Consider the following 23,266-nt stretch of genomic DNA (forward strand, 5'->3'; position numbering starts at 1 on the left):
AGAGGTTCTTGAGTCTTATGTGGACTTTCAGCTTACACAAATTGAGGGTGTTTGGGAAAGTTTGAGTCGCTAATAGCGTTATACGCTGATTTAACAGAAAATTCACTTGATGGAGGTAGACACCAAAAAACCTGGTCTTGAAGGCTTGTTGTGGCAGATGGATACTTATTATCTTGTTGATTGTCTCTGCTTCAAAACTTTCCTCAAGTCTGCCTCTGTCCCAACTCCAGGTATCATGATTAATCAGGTCTGCCACAAGGTGAAATTCATTAGAGGCATCTTGCTCAGAAAGGAATAAAATTTGGATATAAAGGAATCCAAGGATCTTCAAAAATCCAGTGTTCCACCCATTCCCTATTCAATGGCAGAGCCCTTTTCTAATTACATCCCTGCACTCAATTGAATTGATAAAAGCTTCTTTGAACTCAAAAGAAAGTTGTGGAAGAATATCCTCCATCCACACGACACAATCTAAACAAGTTATAACAAACCTAGCCAAATTTGCAATTTATATTTGATTTTTGTACTTACCAATCCAAAGGAAAAATATTTGTTTTGTAAACCGATATATGTTGAAAAGTTTTACTCTTTTTTTTTTTTTTGTCAATACCGAATATATTTAATAATAAGTTATATGGAGTATTATATTTACTTTGTGTTGATCATTTTTTTATATATTGGGACTGTGTTGTATTGCTTTTCGAAGTTTCTATGTTTTGTACTTGGAATCAAGAATCATTAGTTAACTCTTTTGGTCCGTTTGAATCAAGGAAGAGGGAGGAGAGTAGAGTAAATTTGGCTGGAAATTATGCCATTTTAAACCCTCCCCCCCCCCCCGGCACCCCAACCCCAAAAAAAAAACTCATTTAATTTAGCTATATAAAAAATAATAATAATAAAACTACATTTGAAGCTCTATATATTTTAAGGGGATAACAAATTAAACTCTTTAGTTTCAAAAATAACAAATTCAACCGTTAAGTTTCAAAAGGTAACATAATAACCATCGCGCACCCTTGGTGCGGTGGTCACTCCACAAGTATAAATGCTTGTAAGGTGTGGGGGGCAAGGGCCGGGTTCAAGTCTCCAAGAGTTTGGGAGCTTCACACACATATAAACTTAGATTAGGCTAGAGTAGAAATTCTATCTTGTAAAAAAATAAAATAAAAATAAAAAAATAAAAGAAGAAGAAAAAAGGCAACATAATAAATTTTATAATTTCAATAATAAATCCTATTGTTAAAAGGTTTAATTTATTAGTTTTTAAATTTTAAAATTTAATTTGTTTCACTCTTAAACTACACGATTGAAAATGTAGTATATATTTCTCAAAGTTTAATTTCAAGAGTCTTAAGAGAGGCTGAGTTCTAGTTAGCTCAACTGGTAAAGATTAGTGTCTTGGTCTGATGATAAAGAACTATCATCAGGAGTGGACCTCCCTCTCCCTTGTGTGTGTGTGTTTGTTTCTAAAAAAAAAAAAGAATGGGTAATTATTCCACATTACTTAAAAGAGTGTGTTATGTGTAGTATAACTTGCTCCACTCTCCCTTAAAAGTTACCATAGCTTTTGAGTGGAGTTGTGGTGTGCCTTTGTGTTAGATCCCCTTTCCCTCTCCTTTGTGTGTGTGTGTTTGTTTCTCAAAAAAAAAAAAAAAAGGTAATTGTCTCACGTTACTTAAGAAAGTGTGTTGGACCCATACATTGAAACTCTCTTTTAAAAAAAAAAAAAAGTCTTGAGAAAGGAGCAGCCTGGTATTTCACGAGAGAGGCTTCAAAATTCGTGGCACACTATTTCTAATAATAGTGCGATAGGCGTATATTATTCAGAGGGATGAGATGGCCGCTCTGCTGCCCTTGTCTTTGCAGTTTGAGTGAGAGGTCGTCCCTACATTTCAATTTACCACCATTATTCTTTTCTTTACAATGTCAGCTTTGAGGAGTCAAACAAAGCCCATTTTTCTGCTTTAGCAAATAGTTCTCTCTTTTGATTTTCTAACTATGAAACAAACCAGCACTTTCATTAGCTTTTCTAGCAAAATCTTGTAACTTAGAACGTGTATAAATTGAAGAAATTCTATGCCCCTCGTCAGCCTAGTAGCTGCGGATATGCCCAATGTATAGTTTCATAAATCATAATGACATTCATAAAGGGTATATTGGAAAAATTATCCAAATTATGTCAATCAATGAAAGACTGTATTTTGACATATCCTAAAATCAAATAGAGGAGGATTGTCCAAATTGTGAAGGCAACAGCCTGTTTCTTTCAATGACAAAAAGTAAATGGCAATTAGACACTTGAGAGTAGTTCCTGATATTCTTTTTGCGAAGAATGAAAACACTCTTTAATTACTCTATCATCTACATGATCAGCCATGATGTTGTCTACATTTGTGTGAATTTTGGCCCTTTTTTATATAATACAATGGATATCCGCACAAAAAGTTGGGTCTAAAAATCAAAGGGAGGTAGAAGAACCATGTGAACAAGATCGAGCTGTCTGAGCTTGGAAAAAGGTGTTGTTCAGAGCAGTGTCAGAAGGCCAATGAGTTGAGTCGAGGAGGTCTTAAAATTATTATCCCCTGAAAGGGTGTGAAGGGATTTTCCCACCCTAACAAAACCGTCCCTCATCAATCTGTAAAAAAACAAGTTAAAATTTCAGTATTTATATGTGCTACTGAATTAACACCTTTATTATATCTGTTAGTTTAGAGCAATAATAAGGACAACTATTTTCACTGTCTTTATATGTGCTACTGAATAAACATCTTTATTATATTGTCAGTTTTGCACAATAACAAGGACACGACTTTTTTCATTATCTTTTCATAACTTGTTAAGATGAAAAGTTGTAAGTGGAGCAACATTACTTTTATATAGATTCACAACTTACATCACTTTATTATACATCAATCGCAACATGTCATTGTGAATATTTTTGTCACTTATTGATTAGTTCTACATGGACTCTTTAGCACAAGTTTGAATCTTTTTTCTTCTTAGAAGCTTAATGTGCAATGACTATAGCAATGTATCTCAAAGAATATGGTAAAGCTGAAAAGAAGATAAGATTGCATACTTTGAGCTGGATTCACTGATAGTATAAAAAAGAAGGTGAATTTTCAAATACCTCTTTCAAACCTTGATCTACGACCTGCTCGACGAATTTGACTTTCATTCTTTTGTAGAAGTTCATCAATTTTATTTGGTAATGGTCCTGAGAATTCAACACGCTCGCTTCTGCTTTTGGTACTCTAATTGATGGAAGAAAGAGCAATCGTTTCAACTCAACACGTGTAGAAAATAACATAGCATGAATGACTTTTACACAGTTGAATGGCGTCTTCTTTTTTGTAAACAATTTACCAAATTAAAACTAGATTTCCAGCTTTGGGCCAGCTAATAAAACACATGCTAGTTAAGTTTTGTTATTTGGTTTTAGGTTTTACTTAACGATGAGATTGTACACTTACCTTATTAGTTTTTGAAGCATCTGGTTCTTCCTTTTCACTAAATGCCATTGACATATCATGAGACCGGAATAGTTCAGATGTATCGAAAGAATCTGGATGGCGTTGCTGCTTCTGTATTGCATGCTTGGTTAGAACCTTGGATAAAAGATCTTCATTCCCTTTTTTCGTTGAGTAAGATGTTTTGGCAAATGATGGATCTAATGCACTAATTTTGCTTTTTGATCCATCTGATATTGTGGATGCAGCAAAAACCTCTTTTCGCCTTTTTGCCCATGTAAAGCCGCTTGGTGCTGCGACTTCTGATGGGCCTGAATATGTACTGTCCCCTTGAGATGTATTCATCACTTGGGAAGTCTCTGACATTGTATCAAATGATGGCTTTAGTGGCTCTCCACGCATAGAAGTACCTTTTCCTTTGGGAATATGTGAACGGTCACTGTTTCTATGATCAAGTTGTACATATTCTTGTTTTTCCTGCACAATAAAGGATACATAAATAAGTAAAACCTAGGTTTCTTCCTTTAACTACACAAACACTGTGCATGCATGCACACACACACACATACCTCTTTTGATGCTAGTTTAGTGAGAGAATTTGTTTCTTGCAAATTTTTACGGACTCTTCTAGGCTTCTTTGATGCTGCAGGTTCTCGCATTTTAGCACCAGTCTTTTTCCTGGAAATACATTGGCTATTTAGCAGATAATTATTTATATTATTAAAAACAAAACAGAAAAGGAAGCCATTAGGAGTGGATGCACCCATCTAGGTTTTCATATCAGCATGACTCATAGATTTAAACCCTAATTTAATCTTGCAATTTAGACTGTGACTTTAAAATCATGCAATAACAATAAATTCACCCAATTATGGAGAAAAGATATTTGCTTATTTTATTTTATTTTTTCTCATCAAGAAGGACCCAGATCGCTAGTTCCACTAACATAGCACGCAACTGAACATTCTACAGATTAATGGTTGTATCATATATGTGAGTGTGAACAAACTACAGACAGAGAAGGACCCCGATAAATGAGTGCAAAGGAGATATAATATAGATTTATATATATATATATATATATATATATTGATTGTCAGGCAGCTTCAAGAATTTGATTCAGAAGAGTGAAAACATTTCTACCCAAACCTGCATGAACAGTTTATATAATGAAGAGTAAAAAATATTTCACCTTTGTCCATCCTCACGATTTTTAGCATCAATTTCCTTGCTAGGGGGATACTTTGGAAAGCTTGATGGGTCACATGCAAAAGGCTTTGTGTTGAAATACTGAAAAACAAAAGCATGACGCAGACATCAAATCAGACCGTCAAAGTCTCAAAGCTACAAAATGGTACGGGGTTTTTATCATTAATAAGCATGCACCACAATATGATAATATGAAAACTTCTGTAAAATATCTAAATTATAAGTGTAGTAAGGGAAATCTCAAAAACAGCCATGCCCTAAAATGTGGTAAAATTGGAACTAACTTTACTTTTGAAAAAGAAATTTAAACAAACTAAACTTTTGGTAGAACCGTAGAAGTTACCTCAGACATTAGGGCAGAGGATGCAGTCCCACGCTTTTGAGGATCTATGGAAAGTAAAATTTCTATCAGGTTCACAGCAGTTTTTGGAAACTCTTTACACTTCTCCCTAAGAGAACTTTCATAGTTATGCAGGGGTTTAAACATAGCTGCTTGAGGAAGTTTAGACTTTTTCCAGAACTCATCAGGTGGTGAACCACAAAGCTTGAAAATTTTGTGTAATTGCTCAACCTGAAGATTGGAGTAGAATACTCATCAAACTCAAGTGCTACGTAAGAAATACTTTAACATAAGCCAATCAATAAGTGAACAAAATCCATTCTCATGGATAATAGTTAAGAATTAAAGTGTTAGGAGGACGTCTCCAAGTCAAGAATTCTTTTGAAATTTTCACTACAATATCAACAAAGTAAAATTTAGATTAGAAAATCACCATATCCTAAATGTATCTAAGAGTAGGTACTGAAAAATTCTGAATTTTTAAATACTATAGTGTTTTAAGAGAATTTCAAGCACTAAAATGAGTTTTTGTTTACTTGATAATATTATGTAGATATGTGTATAAAGAATTTTGTATAAGAATTTGTACAAAGCATTAATACAGAATACACTACATCTCTTGTACTCTTCATCAAACTCCCATTTGTCTCTGTCCATTAGCTATCAGGTAATATAAAACAGGTAAGAATCACGGGATAAAGAAATAAGTGCACTTCATTAGTGTTATCACCTCAGTTCTTCCTTTAAGGATAGGCTTCCCCATAAGAATTTCTGCAAATACACAGCCCACACTCCAGAGATCCACTGATACTCTGTAATTTGTAGCCCCCATCAAAAGTTCAGGAGGACGATACCATAAAGTAACCACACGACTTGTTAGAGGTTGCCTCTTCGGGCTAGCAATATTTGCCAATCCAAAATCCCCTAATTTCAGAATCCCTTCATTGTTTACCAAAATATTTGATGCTTTAATGTCTCGATGCATTATACCTCGTAAATGGCAGTGCTCAACTCCACATAATAGCTGTGTCATATAACACTTGACCTACAGAGAAGTCAACCAAAAAATTTTAAATACCAAAGGAGAAGTGAAACAGAAACAGATCAATGATATAGCCCTTACATCATACAATAACCTAATGTCTTAGCAATGATCTTATTTCACCAATCTATATATAAAGTATTAACAAACCTGTGCCTCACTAAATTTGATGTCAGGGTTGGACACCAGTCCAGCAAGATCGTGTTCCATGTACTCAAATACAAGGTATATACTATTTGATAACCGAGAAGTAATAAGCCCCTCCAATTTGATGATGTTTGGATGGTCCAGCCTGCGGAGTATCATTATTTCTCGTGCCATAAACCTTATGCTCTCTGGCTGAAAATTGTCAACTCGAACCTTTTTCAAGGCAACCATCTTCCCAGTTTCAATTTGACGTGCTCGAAACACACTGCTGTATGTACCTTGCCCAATCTACATGCATGGAAGGAATTAAAAAAAGATAATTTTAAGAAATGAATATTAGGAAAAATTATCAACATACGGCCAAGGAACCAGCTATTGCAGCATAAGCAAAATGTTAGTGTAAAACAATCAACATAATGATTATCAGATGCATTTCAAATATCAAATACAAGTCATTTGGCTGAAATTAAATTTTTTCATGTAATCATTTCACTGATTTTATTCTGAATCACATTTGCACAGAAAACTCCTTTCAAGATTTTAAGCATATATGTAGTTATTCGATGTCTGCATATTAAAACAGATAGGCACAACAGGGCTTATGGCTCAAGGTTCACTTTCAGGTAATACTCTACGTGTGTTAAGGTTTTTATTGTCTGAAAACGAGAGTCCTATAACACCTGCTCTCTGAGGCTCATCCCGAGGTAATGCTTGGGAAAATTCATCAAATGCTTCACTTGAATGGCTGAAGAAGGGAGTTGCCTTGAAGCCTATTATAAGCCAAGGAAACAGCCAAATATACATTCATTAGAACTATACTTTTTACACTTTAGATCTATCTTGGCATTCTCTTTTAACACTTTTCAAATAGATTACACGATCCACCAACCAGTTGGGTCATCCCAACCTGCCTGCTCTGCATTTTCAGCTTAATAGATCTAATGCTTTTGCTCAAGCATGACTTCATCTCTCCAAGCCAGCCACACCCTGTTAGGCCTTAATGTCCCTTTCCAAACAACTTGTCATACCAGTCAATATCTTCTTCTTTTTTTATAGGTACCAGTCAATATCTTCTTAAAGGCCCTGTCAGGAGTCATTGTCCTTTGACTAAATAGAAGTCCAACATACATGATTGAAAAATTCTCGCGCACTTCTTATCACTTCAATATGAGGTGAGAGTGCGCATCTACACATCTCTTTCTTTTCTTTCTCTTGAAACATCTATATATTATAGTACACCATATTGCAAGTACAACATAATTTTTTTTCATTATATATCTGAAATGTCACATGAGGTATTAAGGTTACTAACAGGCTAAGATAAACTGCAAAAAGTCCTTGCTAGGGAATTATATCCTCATTTTTAGAACTCCCACTTACTTGCCTTCATCTTCAAAATAATGCCACCTACTACTTTCCAATTTTCACTCCAAATCTGGATAGGTAACCGTCACAACCAAATCCCACTACAAGCAAATTATGCCAAATTATCCACCACCAACTACTCCTACATTTCAATTCAAACCAAAATTTTAGAAAGAGCAAACATTGAAATGGAAATTTAACATGAATAAAAAGTCCAACAAAATCATATATATATATATATATATATATATATATATATATATACATTAATGCAAGCTGTAAGACAATTACACCCACATCCAAATCCTACAACATAAAAACATGCATACATACATACATATATATATATATATATATATATATATATATATATAAATTCATATCCAGTGCACAAAACTCCCCCTCCTGCAGGGTCTGGTAGAGGTGATCAGTAGGCAGCCTTACATTTACATATTCATCATATATTATGTACAATATATGACAAATCAAAATCTAATAATGACACATCAAACATAACTAAATTCATTGTGGTCTAGTTATTGTTTAAAAATATAAACAAAGCACATTTGTCATTAAACAAACAAAATGGGAAAGATTTTGAAGTTTAAAATGATTGAGGCCAACCTTCTCCAATTTCTCAAAAGAATCAGCTCTGAGAGGAACCCAACCATCGACGGCTTCTGAGGCAGCAGAGCTGAGCCAATGTGGCCATCCAGCTGCAGTTTGCTCCGCCTGCACGTACCGTTGAGAGAAGCCAAGCCGGAAGCTGAAAGAGCCTCTGGAATGAGAGGCTTCCTTCTTCGTCTTCCTGATCTCCCGGCTCCGACTCTCCGCGGATCTCTCACCTTCCTTCTTTTTACTAAAGCTATAATTTCTTTCCAGATTTAAAGGACCAGATTGGATCTTCAAAGACATGGCAGAATCATTATGTTTATTGTTATCGTGGAGAACAGGGGATGAAGCCTTGACAGCCCGAACCGCTTCCTTGGAGCTAATGCAACCCATTCAACACCCCACCCAATTCTCTCCAGCATCGATTGGACCAGAATTCGGGTCTACCCAGATCGGGAAATGGGGCAAAGTTTGTGTCTTTTTGGGGGTAATTGCCCTGTTTAGGCTTCCCCTGTTTTTTTCACGTTCGGTTTTGAATGGGATTGCATTGCATTCTCTCTCTCCCTATCTCTCACTCACTCTCCCTCTCTCTCTGAGAGAGAAGCAATGTGAATTCGCTAAAACCCAACAAAAACCTCCTGAGAGAGGAGGAAGAAGAGGAGGAGGAGGAGGAGGAGAAGCAGGGAGAGGAAGAGCCAAAAAAAGCAAAAAACAGAGGCAGAGAGAGAGAGGGAGAGATAGGGATAAACAAGAAAGAGAATATTTTTAGTTGTATTCGGTTGGACTTGTTGTTTTTTCTCTTCTGGGTGGTCTCTGCGAGATCTACGGAGGTATTAGAGGATGGGAGTGTGGTTTTTGTTTTTCTGGGACAAACGGTCCGAAAGGAAAGGAAGTTAGAGAAAGAGAGGGGTACAAGGATTCGTGGGTCCGAAGAATTGTTAACATTGCTTTTGATGTGTGCATGTTTGTGCACTGTGTTACTGTGTGTGTTTCCTTGGTTTTGCAAAAAAGGAAGGAAAAGGTAAAATGTAACCGTTTGGGAAGCTCATTATTATTCTCCGTCTGTTGCTTTGGTTTGGTTGGAGAGAAAGAGGGTGGGGTGTAGTGTGGTGGTTGCTATGGCTAACTGCCCAACAGCTCCACTGCAACTCATTATCCATTATGGTTTGGAGAAGGATTAGATTTGATTAGATTAGATTCTTAATTAGTGGTAGTTTGTTTTGTTTAGTTTGGAAGGTTTGGAACTTTGTGTTCTTTCTTTTTGGATCTTTTATTTAATTTCCTCTTTTTTAATTGAATTTGGAACTTTTTTTTTTTTTTTAGGAAACACACTTAGAACTTGGGAGTACGGAACAACGATCACTCCTTAAATGCCAACAAAATGTTTACAAATATAATAATAACAAAAGTTTACCATTACATTCCCTTAGTGTTTATGGGGTGTAGGGGGTGAGGGCCGAGGTTCAAGTCTGCAGGAGTAAATTTCACATACATATACACTTAGAATAAGTTAGAGTGAAAATTTTATCTTCTATCAAAATAATAATAATAATAATAATAATAACAAAAGTTTGTGTTTGGCACTTATTTAATTATTTATTTGTTAATAGAGGATTCTCTCCTTGTTATCTTGGTTAACGTTAAACCGATTTAAGAGTCGAGTCATAAAGTTACTAGTTCTTATCGGTTGAATTTATAAGGGCTATATATATATAAAGGCTTTGTCTAAATTGTTAATTAAAATTTAGTCTGAAAAACTAGCCACCTAATGCAATACAAAATTGAGGTTTCACAATTAATAGTGCTAGAAAACATAAAATAGAAGGATGTCATACAATTGTAGCCAAGTCTTTGCTAAATAAAATCTACTAAATGACTTCAAATTCTAGAAACAAAAGCATACCTCAAACTCTTAATTCACATTCTATGCATATTGCATGTCCCAAACTCTTATTAGTTGCTCCAATCCTATGGATTATGATCTGAGCTAAAATTTGAAAACTCTATCTTCATTGAAAAGTCTAGCATCAAGTTCATAATAAAATCATCTATTTTCATTAAACTTCTCATTCAAAAAACAATACCGCCATGGATCAATAAAGATAAAACTGAATGGATGAAAACATCTCGTTCATGTTGTAGGGGTTACAAAAAACTTGTTGGGTTTATATTAAGTTATTTTCATAAATGATCCAATTAAACAACCAAACCAATTAGGTATCATTCACTAGGATATGGATCCAACCGGTCAGGTCAATTTTGGTTTAATAACTTTGCTTATTATCTTTGGGAGGAAGAAAACCTAATTTCGTTCGGCACCTAACTAATCCTTCTAGGGTGAATATAATCCCCTTAATTAGGATACTTGAACACATGAGCTTATAGATTACATGAAGCTTGAAAACTATTAGACTAACCTATTAATTTTCATACTTTCATGTATTTGGAAAAACAAAGAAAATAAAATTTTATATGAGAGAATTTTGCACAAAGTTTAAGGCATAATCGTGAAAAAACCCGATTTCAAGTAACGCCTAACTAATCCTTCTGGTTGAATGTAATCCCTAGGAAACTTGATCCTATGACCTCATGCATCACATAAAGTTTGAAAACAATTAGACCAATCCATGTAGGTTCATGCTTTCATGCATTTGGTGAAACAAAAGAATAGAAATTTTTATAAGAGAGAATTTTGCACAATGTTTGAGAGTGGTAATGAGAAAATATAATTCTGCATTACACTTAATTAATTCTTCCGGTTGAATGCAATCTTTTTGTAAGGAAACTCGAACCCAAGACCTTAAGCACCCATTGAGGTTCCTGCTTTTACCTATTTGGCAAAAATAAAGAAAATAAATATTTTTGATCTATAAGAGATTTTTTTTTTTTTTTTTTTTGAGAATCTTATAAGAGATAAGTATGCACAAATTTTGAGGCAAAAATAAAATTCAAAATTAGATTTTCCAAAGTTAATTTCTTGTAGGGTCCGTTTGGATAGAATTTATTGCTGAAAACTGAAAACACTGTAATAAAATAATTTTTAAATGTGTAAATAGTGCTGCGAGACCCATTTTTAATAAAAAATTGCTAAAAAAGTACATGCACAGTGCACGCACAATACGTACACAGTATGCGCACAGTACACGCACAGTGCGCGCACTGCGCGCTTGTCTTCCACAACAGCGAGAGAAAGAAAAAAAATTAAAAAAAAAAGGGCAAAACGTGGACGCAGCAATAAGCTGCATCCAAACGCCCTCGTAGTATATGATTATACGTAGGAATATTAGTACACCACTACAAATGTAATTGACAGGCTTAAATACATGGTCTCACACGCCTTTTTCTTTCTTTTGACAAAGTCTACCGCGTACAACATGGGTTCACTTTTGGAGCCTTCAAAGTATGCCACTCACGCCATATCACAACAAATTAATGATTCTTCATTCTGATTCTAGGTGGAGCTTCTTGCTCTCCGAATCAAAAAATTGACAAACATGTGACAATTTATTTGTTTCTTATTATGACTGAATCCAAATTCCAAAGTGAGGAATTTCCAAATCACATGGAATAATACTTTACTACTTGGGGCTAGAGATAATTGAAAAGTAAGGCTGCGTACCACATAAGGTTTTTGTGGAGTATAACCATTAACAATATTAAAGAAAAATGGTTAGCCATGTGTGCTTTTTGTTAAGAAATAGCTTTCAACTTAATCAAGTGAAGTGAATAGGAAACCTTTGTTAAATGCTTCCAATACTTAATAAGTTCTTTTAGGTCAACAATTTGTGAAAGAATGTGCTAATAATACATGGAAAAATTTATCTTTCAGACTAAACTAATGTAAAAAGAAACAAAACAAAAGCAAAAGCAAAAGTAAAAGTGAGAATCCCTCATATGGAGTTGTGCATAATGAGAATTTATGTTCACTATAACTTTCTCAAGATCCAAAATTCCAAATGTAACCTATGTCCTGGTCAACACAACATTGTAGCCAACATCTAACTTTACAATTCAATGATTTGTACAAAAGCAAACTAGCATGCTAAGCTTGCCTCGAAAATTACCAAACTCGATGGAGAAAGATCTTCACATGCGTGCAAATACATCAATATTACTGTTAAATTTACGCAGAAAAGAGAGAGAACAATTTTTTTAAATAATGCTTAACAGAAATAATTTTATGCAGAATGCTAGAAACAGTTTATGCAGAAAAAAGTGAACAATTTTTATGAGAAAACAATGAATAGTTTTAATTAATGCAGAAAACAAATTTTATGAATGTAGTAAGCAGATTTGAATATACAGTAAACATGATATGCAGAGAGCAAATTTTATTAATGTAGAAATAGATTTTATCAATGCAGAAACATAGATTTGATTATTGTGAAATTCAAACATGAAAAAGCATTCAGATTGACATTTAAATTTAGAAAACACGATTTCACTAGGTGTTTTATGAGAAAACAGTAAACAATTTTTTAATTAGTGAACAAAGAATAATTTACGCAGAAAAGAGAGTGAACAATTTTTTAAATAATGCTGAACATAAAATAATTTTATGAAGAATGCTAGAAATAGTTTATGCAAAAAACAGTGAACAATTTTTATGAGAAAACAATGAACAATTTTAATTTATGTAGAAATTAATTCATATTTTGAAATCAAAATCTCTATATTTTACAATGCTTCTATTTAAATAAATAAAAAAAATCTACTTATTGTTATGTTTATGTTTATGTTTATTTGTCAATTACCAAAAAAAAAGTTATAAGGAACTCGAGTTTAATAAACTCGAGTTCCTTACAAGGTACTCGAGCTTGGTGAGCTCGAGTACCATAAAAATAAACATAAACATAAATTTTTTTATAATAGGTACTCGAGCCTCGTATACTTGAGTACTGTGTTGCATGGAACTCGAGTTTACCAAACTCGAGTACCACATTATTTTTTTTACTCGCATAATTTCCAACTCAGTAGTGCCATGGTGGCAGAACTGATGAGGAACTCGATTTTCATAAACTCGAGTTCCAGAAAAGTGGCATTTCCCTATTTAGTTCCGAAACAGTGTTTTTTTGCAAAAAATTTCTAAAAATTGTGGTATTTGGCCATTTTGGCCAACAAACCAGTCTTAATCAAGCTCTTAACTCTAATCCTACTTGGTGGGTAAGAGCATCAGCATTCATTTTTTTTTCTAATTCTATCCTATTTTATCATCTAAAAAAACTATTTTATCAATTATATTATACCATTTTACAATACACCCAACATCCCAAAACTCTATTTTTTTCCCATTTTATTTAAATATTCTTTTTTAATCCTTTTTTTACTATTTCTCTTTTTCTCTTCCTTTTCCTCTCTTTCTCCCTCAACCTCTAGCACTGGCCTCAACCTCTAGCAAACTCATACCCAGCAAAATCACAACAAGCAAATCACAACAAAAAATCACCCAAATCAAACAAATACCAGAAATCCACCTGCCACCCAGCAAAATCACAACAAATCTAAAAATCCATACCAAAATCACCACCAGCCACCCCAGCAAATCACAACAACAATCCCAAAACAAAAATTTGAAGAAAAACCCATTATCAACAATCCATGCCAATCTTTAAAGCGATTGGACTTGCCATTGTAGCCGAACCCCAACAAACCACCAATCACCACCACCACACCACACGCCCACCAAAAAAATCCACTCTATCAAAACCCCATCAGAACGAAACCCACGCAATCAAAACCTGATCTCCATATACGCCGATCAAAACTCCGATCTCCACAGAACCCAAAATCCAAAATCAAAATCACTCGCCGATCTCTGATCCAAATCAAAATCCAAAATCAAAATCCAAAACCCAAAATCAAAACCAGAAACCCACCACCGACCCGTGCCGCCGCTGCCGCCCCGCACCACCTGACCCATGGCCACATCAGTCACAAACCCACCACTGCCAGAACCAACACAACTCAGCGATCTCCACTACTAGAAACCCAAATCACTTGCCGATCTCCACCGCCAAAAACCACAAAAAATACCCAGAAATGAGAGACCGACTGAGAGAGAAAAGCCTGAGATTAAAGGGATTTGGAGATGGGTGGGTGAATCGACAACGATGGTGAGAAAGAGAGGGGATGAGAGAGAAGAGAGAGGCTTGGTGTGAGTTTGAGTTTCAACGATGGAGAGAGATAAGAGACCGTGGAGAGAAGGACTGATATTTACAAATAAAATATTAATATATTTTTTACAATTTAGCTACAGTGTGATTCTACATTTAGAATCACACTGTAGCACAATTACAAAAATTTTTGCAATACTCTCACTTTACAAGTTCCGCTGGAGTGGCTCTTCTGGGCTTCAATTGTAAAATGGGCTTAGATATACCATATACAGCATCCGCTGCGGATGCTCTAAGCAATACTCGAGTACAAGTTTTGTAACCATGGTTTAGTGTACAATTAGTTTAGGGTTTAGCCTCTTATAAATATTAAATACCACACATTAGGTTCAATTGCAAATCACAACTTAGTAGGGAAGATGTAGTCGCTAAGGATTTTTTATGTGGATGTAGTGCATTAGGCTAAATCACGTATTTCATGTGTTCTCTCTCTATGCTCTCTTTATTTTAGATTCTAATTTCAAAGACAATATGCAATTGCAACAAGGACTTCAAGGGTTCACAATGATGAACCATTGCAACCTAACGATTTCCCACTAAGAAAGAGAAACCTGAATTTGGCATTAACCAACTTGGGGGTTGGCTAGAGAGGCTTTGATGGTTAAGTCCATAAACCAGTGGTAGGAAGAGAAATGAAAATGGCAGAGTAATAGTGCCAAGGTTTCATACCTAGTACAACAAATGAAGAGTATATTTAACTATTTATAGGTGTGTGTGTGGTCGGTTTTGGTAGTACTTCCCTTCCCTTCCAAGCTAGTCGTCCCCTTAGTTCAACTTAGAGGATGTGTATCAGGATAGCAACTCCCGATCTATAAGCGGATGTGAGATATTCTCGCGAAAGAGGGGAAGTAGGATCACTTCCCAGCCCCCAAAATCAGGGGGAACTGGGTTATTATAGTTACAAGTACCATTAAAAGAAACTTGATAGTAGTTAGGATACATCAAATACAACATTGAGGGGAGTGGTTGAAGCAGCAATATGAATCCCCATAGTCTTGACTATGTGAGGCTCATGTTGTTCTATTTCGTGGCTATGGGTTTTAGGTCAAGTAATAATAGGCCTATCTACGATAGAAGGCTTCCCAGTAGCTGCTCAGCAATACCACTCAAGTGGGCGAGGACCCTCGTAATTGGCAAGGCTCCCTTTGTACTATGCTCACAAATCGACCTTGGGCATACACAATGAGCTACAAATTGAGAAAAAGTGGATATCAGTGACCAAGATGACTATATAGCTCGGTCATCAGCTCAAAGCTTGATTGACCCTTTACTGACCCCCACAAAAATGCAATATACACACACACACACACACACACTAATTATGCAATACTAAATTGCAAAACAAACTGCTGTGAAGCCAATAATAAAAAATTAATAAAAATAATAATAATTTATACAAGGTTTTGCCAGCCAACATGCATCACAATCTCAATTTTGGCAGAGTGGCTGCTATGCATTTATCACTATTGTTCTTTGCCTTGAGCTCACATTGCCAATTACAAAACAGCCCCTATAAGGAGAATTAAACAGGAAAAAGAACAGCCAAGGAACTTAAGCTAAATCATTATGTAAGATATAGTCATCTACTATTCAAGTGTAAACAGTATCATATATATGTGTGGTACCAAATCTCAATATCAAAGTGCAGAAGGAGCTGCATGCAGGAAGTGTCATCAACCAATTACACATGCAGTAACCATCTCCAGAGAATGCTAATAAACCTTTCATATATTTTCTATATTCTGCATTGTTTCATTTTGCGCCTTGTTAGTCCAATTGAATCAACCACTGAACTGATGATGGCATCATAAGAGATTTCAGCAGGGAACTTTATACTGTAATTTTCTCTTCTTTAAGTTGTAGAAGTACTGGTCTCTGGTCACTACTTTCAAAATTCATCTCCTTAAGCAATGGATGTTTCTCAGTCACCACCTTCTGCGGTGCAATTCTATTGGCTGTGTTGTGGCTGCTGTTTCTAGCTGCTGGGACATCATGATTGTGCTTTCCCTCATATGTTGTTATGACAGCTTTGGGGTCTGTTGAAGCTCTCTCAACATGTTTGCGGACATTGCATCCCACACTAGTGCATTTGTAATAGCTCCTGTTAACAGATAGTGAGATATAAAAATAATTCTAATAGAGAATAAACATCATAAATGGTTTGAGTGCCAAAAAATTGAAGAAGAAAAAAAACTCAGGAGAGGATACCAAGATAAAATTATAAAAAAAGCTAAGCATAACATAAGAAAAATATAAGTTTGGAAAGCATGCCAAGATCAAATTGTTAGCTCCAAAGGCAAACACACTCGGAGAAGTTATTTTGGTTAACTGACCTGGGTGACAAAATAAGTTCATTAGTCATCACTGTTCACGAAATGAGAGTTTAATCTCAGCTTAGCATAATAATCTCATCAAGAAACTGGGGATAAACCAATTATACAGCACACAAACTATTGGAATATGAGCTTAAAAGAAGCAAATTTACATGAACAAGAAATAAATAAAAAAATCACACAATACATCAATTGTTGGGGAGATAACACCTTGGGAAGCCTCCAATTGAGTAGTTAATATAAGATATAGGGGCACTACTTGACCCATAAGGCTTAAGCCTATGAGTTTGGACCTTGCTATATTATATTAATCACTCCCTCTTGTCATTCTTATTCAATGTAGGACTTCACTTACACATGTATACCCAACAACAATATTTCACATGGTTTGGCCAACTAGTCAACTACATGCCTACATCCAAGGTCAATGATAATCAAAATCTATTGTCAACAATATGGACTACAAATACATGACTAACTCTCACAAATAAAACTCACAAGACTCTCACAATCAATACTCACAACCTTCACAAACTCAAACACTCTCAAAACCTCTCACAAACATAACTGACCCAAATCCCAAAACACCAAAAATAAACTCTCAATACCAAACTCACAAACAAGACACTCACAATCCCAAAGTCCCAATAGTGTTCGTTTAAACAATAACAAACTCTTAACTCACAAATGCAGCTATCTTTCAACCTCAAAAGAACTACCAACTCTTGAAAACCCCATGCTATGTTCTTCTATGAGTCTTTTCCTTGCCCTATACAGGAGCCCTCATAGGCTAAAGCCACCAAACCCTTTGTAACACTGTCTATGTATCAGACTTCAACATTTACTCCTTGATGGACTAGCAATACCTTCCCTAGTGGACAACGAATACTATTGCTTCTTGAACAAAGAGTAGACTTTCCTTCAACTCAAAGAAAACCCAAACCAATTCAAAATAGGAATATGAGGCAATTTCTAACACAAATACTTAGACACGATATCTCATATGTGAGGGCCTGATAACTTGAGAGACCAATTGACGCAACAAGGAAAAAGTAATTAGATTCTATATTGAATGATATAAACATTATCAAGTTTTGCATTTAGTGTTTAGAATATAAAACAGAGAAATTTAAAATTTTATTCAAGATAATGTAAAGGATTATGTCTCAGATCACTCACAGATGCTTCTGTCTCATGGCCAAAATTTTGGAAGGGATAAGATTTCTTATTTTTGAATATTAAGATATGATGAACAGTGGATCAGATTCTTGGTCTCATGTATAGAACATCTGGTAAATGTGCTAGTCATCAAGTGCAGAGGGAAGAAAGAAAACATTCAAAGAAATAAAAGTATAGAAAAAAGCTTGTAGGACCTACAAAATAACTGTTTGCACGAACTAATGATGGTCAAGTGAAGCAGAAGAACAAGAGACTTGAGGAGACTTTTCCATTTGTGGAGGTGGGGGGGGGGGGGGGGTTAAGAAAAGAGATTTTTTTAACTGTCTTTCATTTTTAATCTTCATGAAACTTTAAGTCCACAGTGAGCTACTTGAGTTAGACTCTTATAAATCAAAGGAAGATAAGGGTGGCCTAAATCAACATTCTTGTAGCCCAGGTTCTAGCATGGTGATCTTTTCAAATGGATAAAGAAATTGTAAACCATACGTAAACTCTTAACTTTAAGAGGCAGCCTTACTGACATGTTTACTCATATTTTTGGATTGTAAGCTTCAGTTTATGGCCCCTCTAATATATATGAAATTTCAATTTTTTTGGAAATATCATTTTTAAAAGTTGAATCCAAATCAGAAGAGACAATTGAAATTAAAAGCTCATGACACTTCAAATTATATAAACATTAAAGCTTCATCTTAGAGGTATAAGAAGCCATTTAACTGGGACCAAAGTTGATGCAACTCTTTCACTCAATATATTTAATTTTTAAATGTCAGGTCAGAAAGATACTGAAATATTCTTAGAATCCTCTTGCACCATGCAATCACTGGAACAAAACACAAACAAATAGAAACAGATGAGGTTACCACCTTGGATGAGGATTGCCTTTGACCACCTTTTGTCCATACTTCCGCCACCTGTAGCCATCATCTAAAAGATCAACTTCACTTCTTGTTTGCACAATGATTTTTGGTTCTGTTACAGTCTTGTGCGACAAAGGTACCTCAGATGTCCCAGCATCTGTCATCCTGCACTCCAAGGTAAAAAAAAAAATTCAAAAATCAAAAAAAGCAAAAAAAGGTAATAGAATGAATATGTACGATAATAGGTTGGGAACGTGCCTTCTCTTTGGATTTGGCTCATCACCACCCCCCTCTTCTCTTGTTTCTGCATCACCTTCCTCCTCACTGTCACTTGATCCAGTTAACTGAGTGGGTGCTGTTTGAGTAGATTCTTGATCCCTCTCAGGAACTGAATAAGCTGGTACCACTTGACTCGACTTGTTCCAATTTCCAGCCTGATTTTGCAAACCCAGATCTGGCTTGGCTTGAGAATTTGTATTTCCACTTAGATCACTACCTTCTTTTGCACGCTTATTGGGTTGAGGCAGTTCATGATTATGTTGTCCTTTGTAGATAATTTCAGTTATTTGTCCTTCAGGAGAACGCTCAACCTTTTTCTTGACAGGACAATTCAGATGTGTACATTTGTAGTAGCTTCGTGGAAATTCACTGCCCTTAACCTGCTTCTGCCCATATTTACGCCAGTTGTAGCCATCATTGGTAGGCTTATCAACAGCAATGGTAGGCTGGTATTTCCTATCAGAATGCGAGGCCTCTGATTGTTCCATCATGGAATTTCTGGGGTCTGATGTTGAGGGTGCCATCTGCTGTCGTGAAGCTTCACTTAAAGTAAAGGATGGATTATGCGTCAATGACTCTGTAGAAGGTTGATATTCAGCTTGCATGTTCATGTGAGATTGGACTAGTGCAGCTTGAGCTGTAACCTGTGCCAAGGCCTGCTGGTGGGACATTCCAAAGGGGCTCTGCATGGATATTGCAGAACAAAAACAAGCCACAAGAAAATTAGATGGTAGCGTAATAATCCATGAAGTTCTCACTCCTCAACGTGATATCCAACTTGTCTTATAAGGAAATACAGACCAAACCAAACTTTCATTTTTCAAAAATCCAACAATGCATGAATGGCTTAGCATAATTACACTATCAGCTATCCGTCCTTAACTATTGGCTCATTTGTGATGACTATATTAAACTTCAAACTCTTGCATTCCACAACAGATTCAAGACTAACTTGCAAAGTCGTTTCTCACCAAAAAAAAAAAAAAACTTGCAAAGTCCACCACACCATTCAAAATTTGTGTCAAAATTAATAAATTAGTGGACTGTTGAATGGTGGAATGCACCAATATGTCAAAATTAATATTACTTCCCATTAATTTACAAGATCCACCCTAATCAACCCAATAGTTTGTTAATTTAACACTGATTTTGGATAATGGACAGACATTGCACATTAATCTTCAATCAAAGAATAGATTGCAAGATCTTATAGTTTAGGGTGAAAATTGCAAATAACAAAGTTTAGGGTGGATAGCTACAAGTAAACCTCAATAAAATCACGATAAATTCATATCATTAATAGTTCCTAAGCTATAATTTATCAATTCACTTTTTTATAAAATTCACTATTATTATTATTCAAAATTCCATAATTTTTCCAAAAATACATTTACACCAAGTCCACCCCCTCAAAATTTCAAGTAAAAAAAATTCTTCCCATGCTTGACACAACAAGGAAATGCCTCCTCAATAAATAGTTGTAGCCACCACAAGCTGAATCAAACATTAATTAGAGAAAGGAACCGAAAGAAATTGATCCAGCACATGTAAAACGGTATACTTCTTTGCTCACAGGCACAATAGCATGAATCTTACACAATATCCACAAATGAGATAATCTAAGTGCCTCTTGCTTGTCCCATGGAATTTGAATTGCTTTGATGTGATTTACATTGTTGGAAAGCAAGATTTGAAAACCTTATCCCTTTACAATCAAAGCATCAAACTTAAACACCCTCTAAATTCAAAAATGAATCTATTTCAGTTATAGTCTAGAAAGCATGGGAGCGGCTCCAGGGCCACTGCACCCGCACCCGCACCTGCACCGACGCAGCGTGCAGTGGTCGATGCCGCTGCCCACGCGTCCATGCCGTGTCGCTTTTTTTTTTTCTTTTTTTCTTTTTTTTTTTTCCGTTTGTGGATTCACGCCGACTTGCACTAATTCAGGCCGAATTCGCACCGAAACAAGCTGATTCGCACCGAATCGGATCATATCAGCCAACGGCCGAAACAGCCAAAACAAGCCGAATTAGGCTGAAACCAGCTTTGAATCAAGCTGAAATTCTTATAAAAATTAAAATTAAAAAAAAAATTTATGCAAAACTCACCATTTTGAACTTTGAATCTCTCTACCTACTGGCTCTCTCGTTATCTCACTCTCCATCTCCCCTCTCTCACAGCCACTCAATTAGAAGTCAGAATCTCTCATTTGCCTCACTGCCCAAGCTCACTCTTCATCTCTCGGTCTCAATCTCTCCATCATGGAATGTTTTCGTTTCAAACTTGTGGGTTGTAATCTAATTTATGAATATCATGTTTTAGTTATTATCTACTATTGCTCTTAAATTGATATATATTTATATAATGTGAAAAAGTATGCTTAGCAATATATAGAAAATATAAATAAAAATATTTTTAATAATTTTTTAATTGCTGCACCTTGCCGCACCTGCACTCTACTTTTTCAAAAATTGTCGAGTCCCGCACCCACATCCAAATCCAAATCCGCACCCGTGCTTCATAGGTTATAGTTCAAACCCCTCACCATATATGCATATTATTCACAATCTTAAAATCTCAATAAAATTGGCTCTTTCTTCAAAACAAGCATAATGCAAACTCCAAAATTTCACTTTTCCTAGAATCAGAAATCATCAAATTAATACAGATTCAACAAAAACATGTTACTCACAATCTTAATTATAAAATTCTTAATAAACTACCTTAACACAATGCCAATTCATGAACTAACAAACGCCAATGCTCCCTCAATCGCAACTTCAACTGCCACCCATACCTTATTCCGTATCTCTCAACCTCAATACTCTAAAACAGGCATTATGCAAACTCCATAACTACATTTCCCTACTCTCAAAGCCAACAAAAACCAACCCTTGCTCCCAAAATTTTGGGGTCGGCTATGAATCCTCAATAGACTAGTCAAGGTTCAGCCACATGTATTCTTTTCTATCATTCTAATTTATCATACGTCCTTATTGATATGTCATTTCTCAAGAACCGTCAGATTCATATCTTATCCTTATCTTTTTCTCATCCTCAACGCAATCACTCTAAAACAAGCATTATGCAAAGTTCACAACTTTACTTTCCTACTCTCAGAAACTATGAAATTAACACAGAATTAATCAAAAACAAAACAAGCCCGTTACAAAAACACCATAATCGGATTCAATTACCTGAGGAGAAAAGAATCCAGGGGAGTTGAGAAAGCCAGAGGGGCTCAAGCCAGGTGGAATAGTGAACAATGGTGAGGAAGCAACAACCAAATTGGTTGGCCTACTTTGCTTAAACCCAGAAGTGTTATCCTTCAAAGAATTGTCTTTGTGGGTGAAGAAGGTGGGAGTGGCTAGAGGAGAGGCCATGGCACCAGCGAGTAGCTGAGAGAAGGAACGGCAATCAGAGTCAGGGTAGTTGTCAGAGAAGAAGGAAGAGACAAGAGTCATGGGTCCAGGGCTTGCTCCAGGCCCACCTGTGAAAAAAGTCTCCATGGATGGTCGAGGTGGGAGTGTTATTGTTGGCCTTGGTGCTGTAACTCTCTCTGAATCTTCACTCTTTGCCATTCTCTCTCTCTCTCTCTCTTTGTATGTCTCTATGCAAAGCACTTTCTTGTAAAAGCACTCTCTCTCTCTCTCTTTCAAAGTTTCTATCTTTCTCTCTTTCTGTGTATAACTGTCTCTGTGTCTATGCAATCTCTCTCTCTCTCTCAAGCCTCTGCAACTCTCTCTCTCTCTCTCTCTCTCTCTCTGTAATTGCTTGCAACTACTTTCTTAATGATTTAATAATATAAAAAAAATCAAATGTGTTTTTTTTTATATTTAATTTATATATTTATTTGTTTGCGCGTTAGTGAGAAGAAATGATGGTAGTTGATGTTGTTGTTGGTGTTTCGTGCTCTCTTCAAATTTATCTCTCAGTGGAAAGTCCACGGAGCCAAACCGATAATGACTTTTTTTTTTTAATAAAAAGAAAAAAAAATGTATTACTAAGATTTTAACCTTTGTTTGTTTTGGACACTTTTATTTTTTTTAATCAGCAGATTTGATAAAAATGGAGAATAAAAAATAGATTGGACTCACAAAATTTATATATATATATATATATATATATATATATATAAAAGAATGAATAAAAGTAAAGAATAAAAAAAAATAGGGGCTCAAAATTCAACCAAGGAAAGCGACAAAGAAGACATGCGAACATATATATCATGTGGCTTGACTTTTGTTGCCCACCCAG

General features: G+C 35.5%; 2 protein-coding genes across 2 annotated transcripts; both read right to left on the reverse strand.

Annotated features, from left to right (window-relative positions):
* Positions 1 to 2,320: 2,320 nt before the first annotated feature.
* On the reverse strand, positions 2,321 to 9,125 carry LOC142643892 (protein IMPAIRED IN BABA-INDUCED STERILITY 1-like). Its single transcript, XM_075818615.1, has 9 exons — positions 8,198 to 9,125; positions 6,212 to 6,496; positions 5,750 to 6,064; positions 5,023 to 5,250; positions 4,663 to 4,760; positions 4,040 to 4,148; positions 3,474 to 3,947; positions 3,131 to 3,254; positions 2,321 to 2,635 (listed from the first exon to the last, which is right to left on the reverse strand). Exons 1-9 carry the CDS (start codon positions 8,576 to 8,578, stop codon positions 2,631 to 2,633), a joined length of 2,019 nt encoding a protein of 672 aa, XP_075674730.1. The 5' UTR covers positions 8,579 to 9,125; the 3' UTR covers positions 2,321 to 2,630.
* A 6,580-nt stretch (positions 9,126 to 15,705) lies between these two features.
* LOC142617542 (putative WRKY transcription factor 3) lies at positions 15,706 to 22,734 on the reverse strand. The gene is made up of 4 exons (XM_075790444.1): positions 22,207 to 22,734; positions 18,989 to 19,692; positions 18,737 to 18,895; positions 15,706 to 16,459 (listed from the first exon to the last, which is right to left on the reverse strand). Exons 1-4 carry the CDS (start codon positions 22,588 to 22,590, stop codon positions 16,189 to 16,191), a joined length of 1,518 nt encoding a protein of 505 aa, XP_075646559.1. The 5' UTR covers positions 22,591 to 22,734; the 3' UTR covers positions 15,706 to 16,188.
* Between the last annotated feature and the right edge of the window lie 532 nt (positions 22,735 to 23,266).

This window comes from Castanea sativa, chromosome 1, assembly GCF_040712315.1.
Source record: "Castanea sativa cultivar Marrone di Chiusa Pesio chromosome 1, ASM4071231v1".
Classification (NCBI taxonomy): domain Eukaryota; kingdom Viridiplantae; phylum Streptophyta; class Magnoliopsida; order Fagales; family Fagaceae; genus Castanea; species Castanea sativa.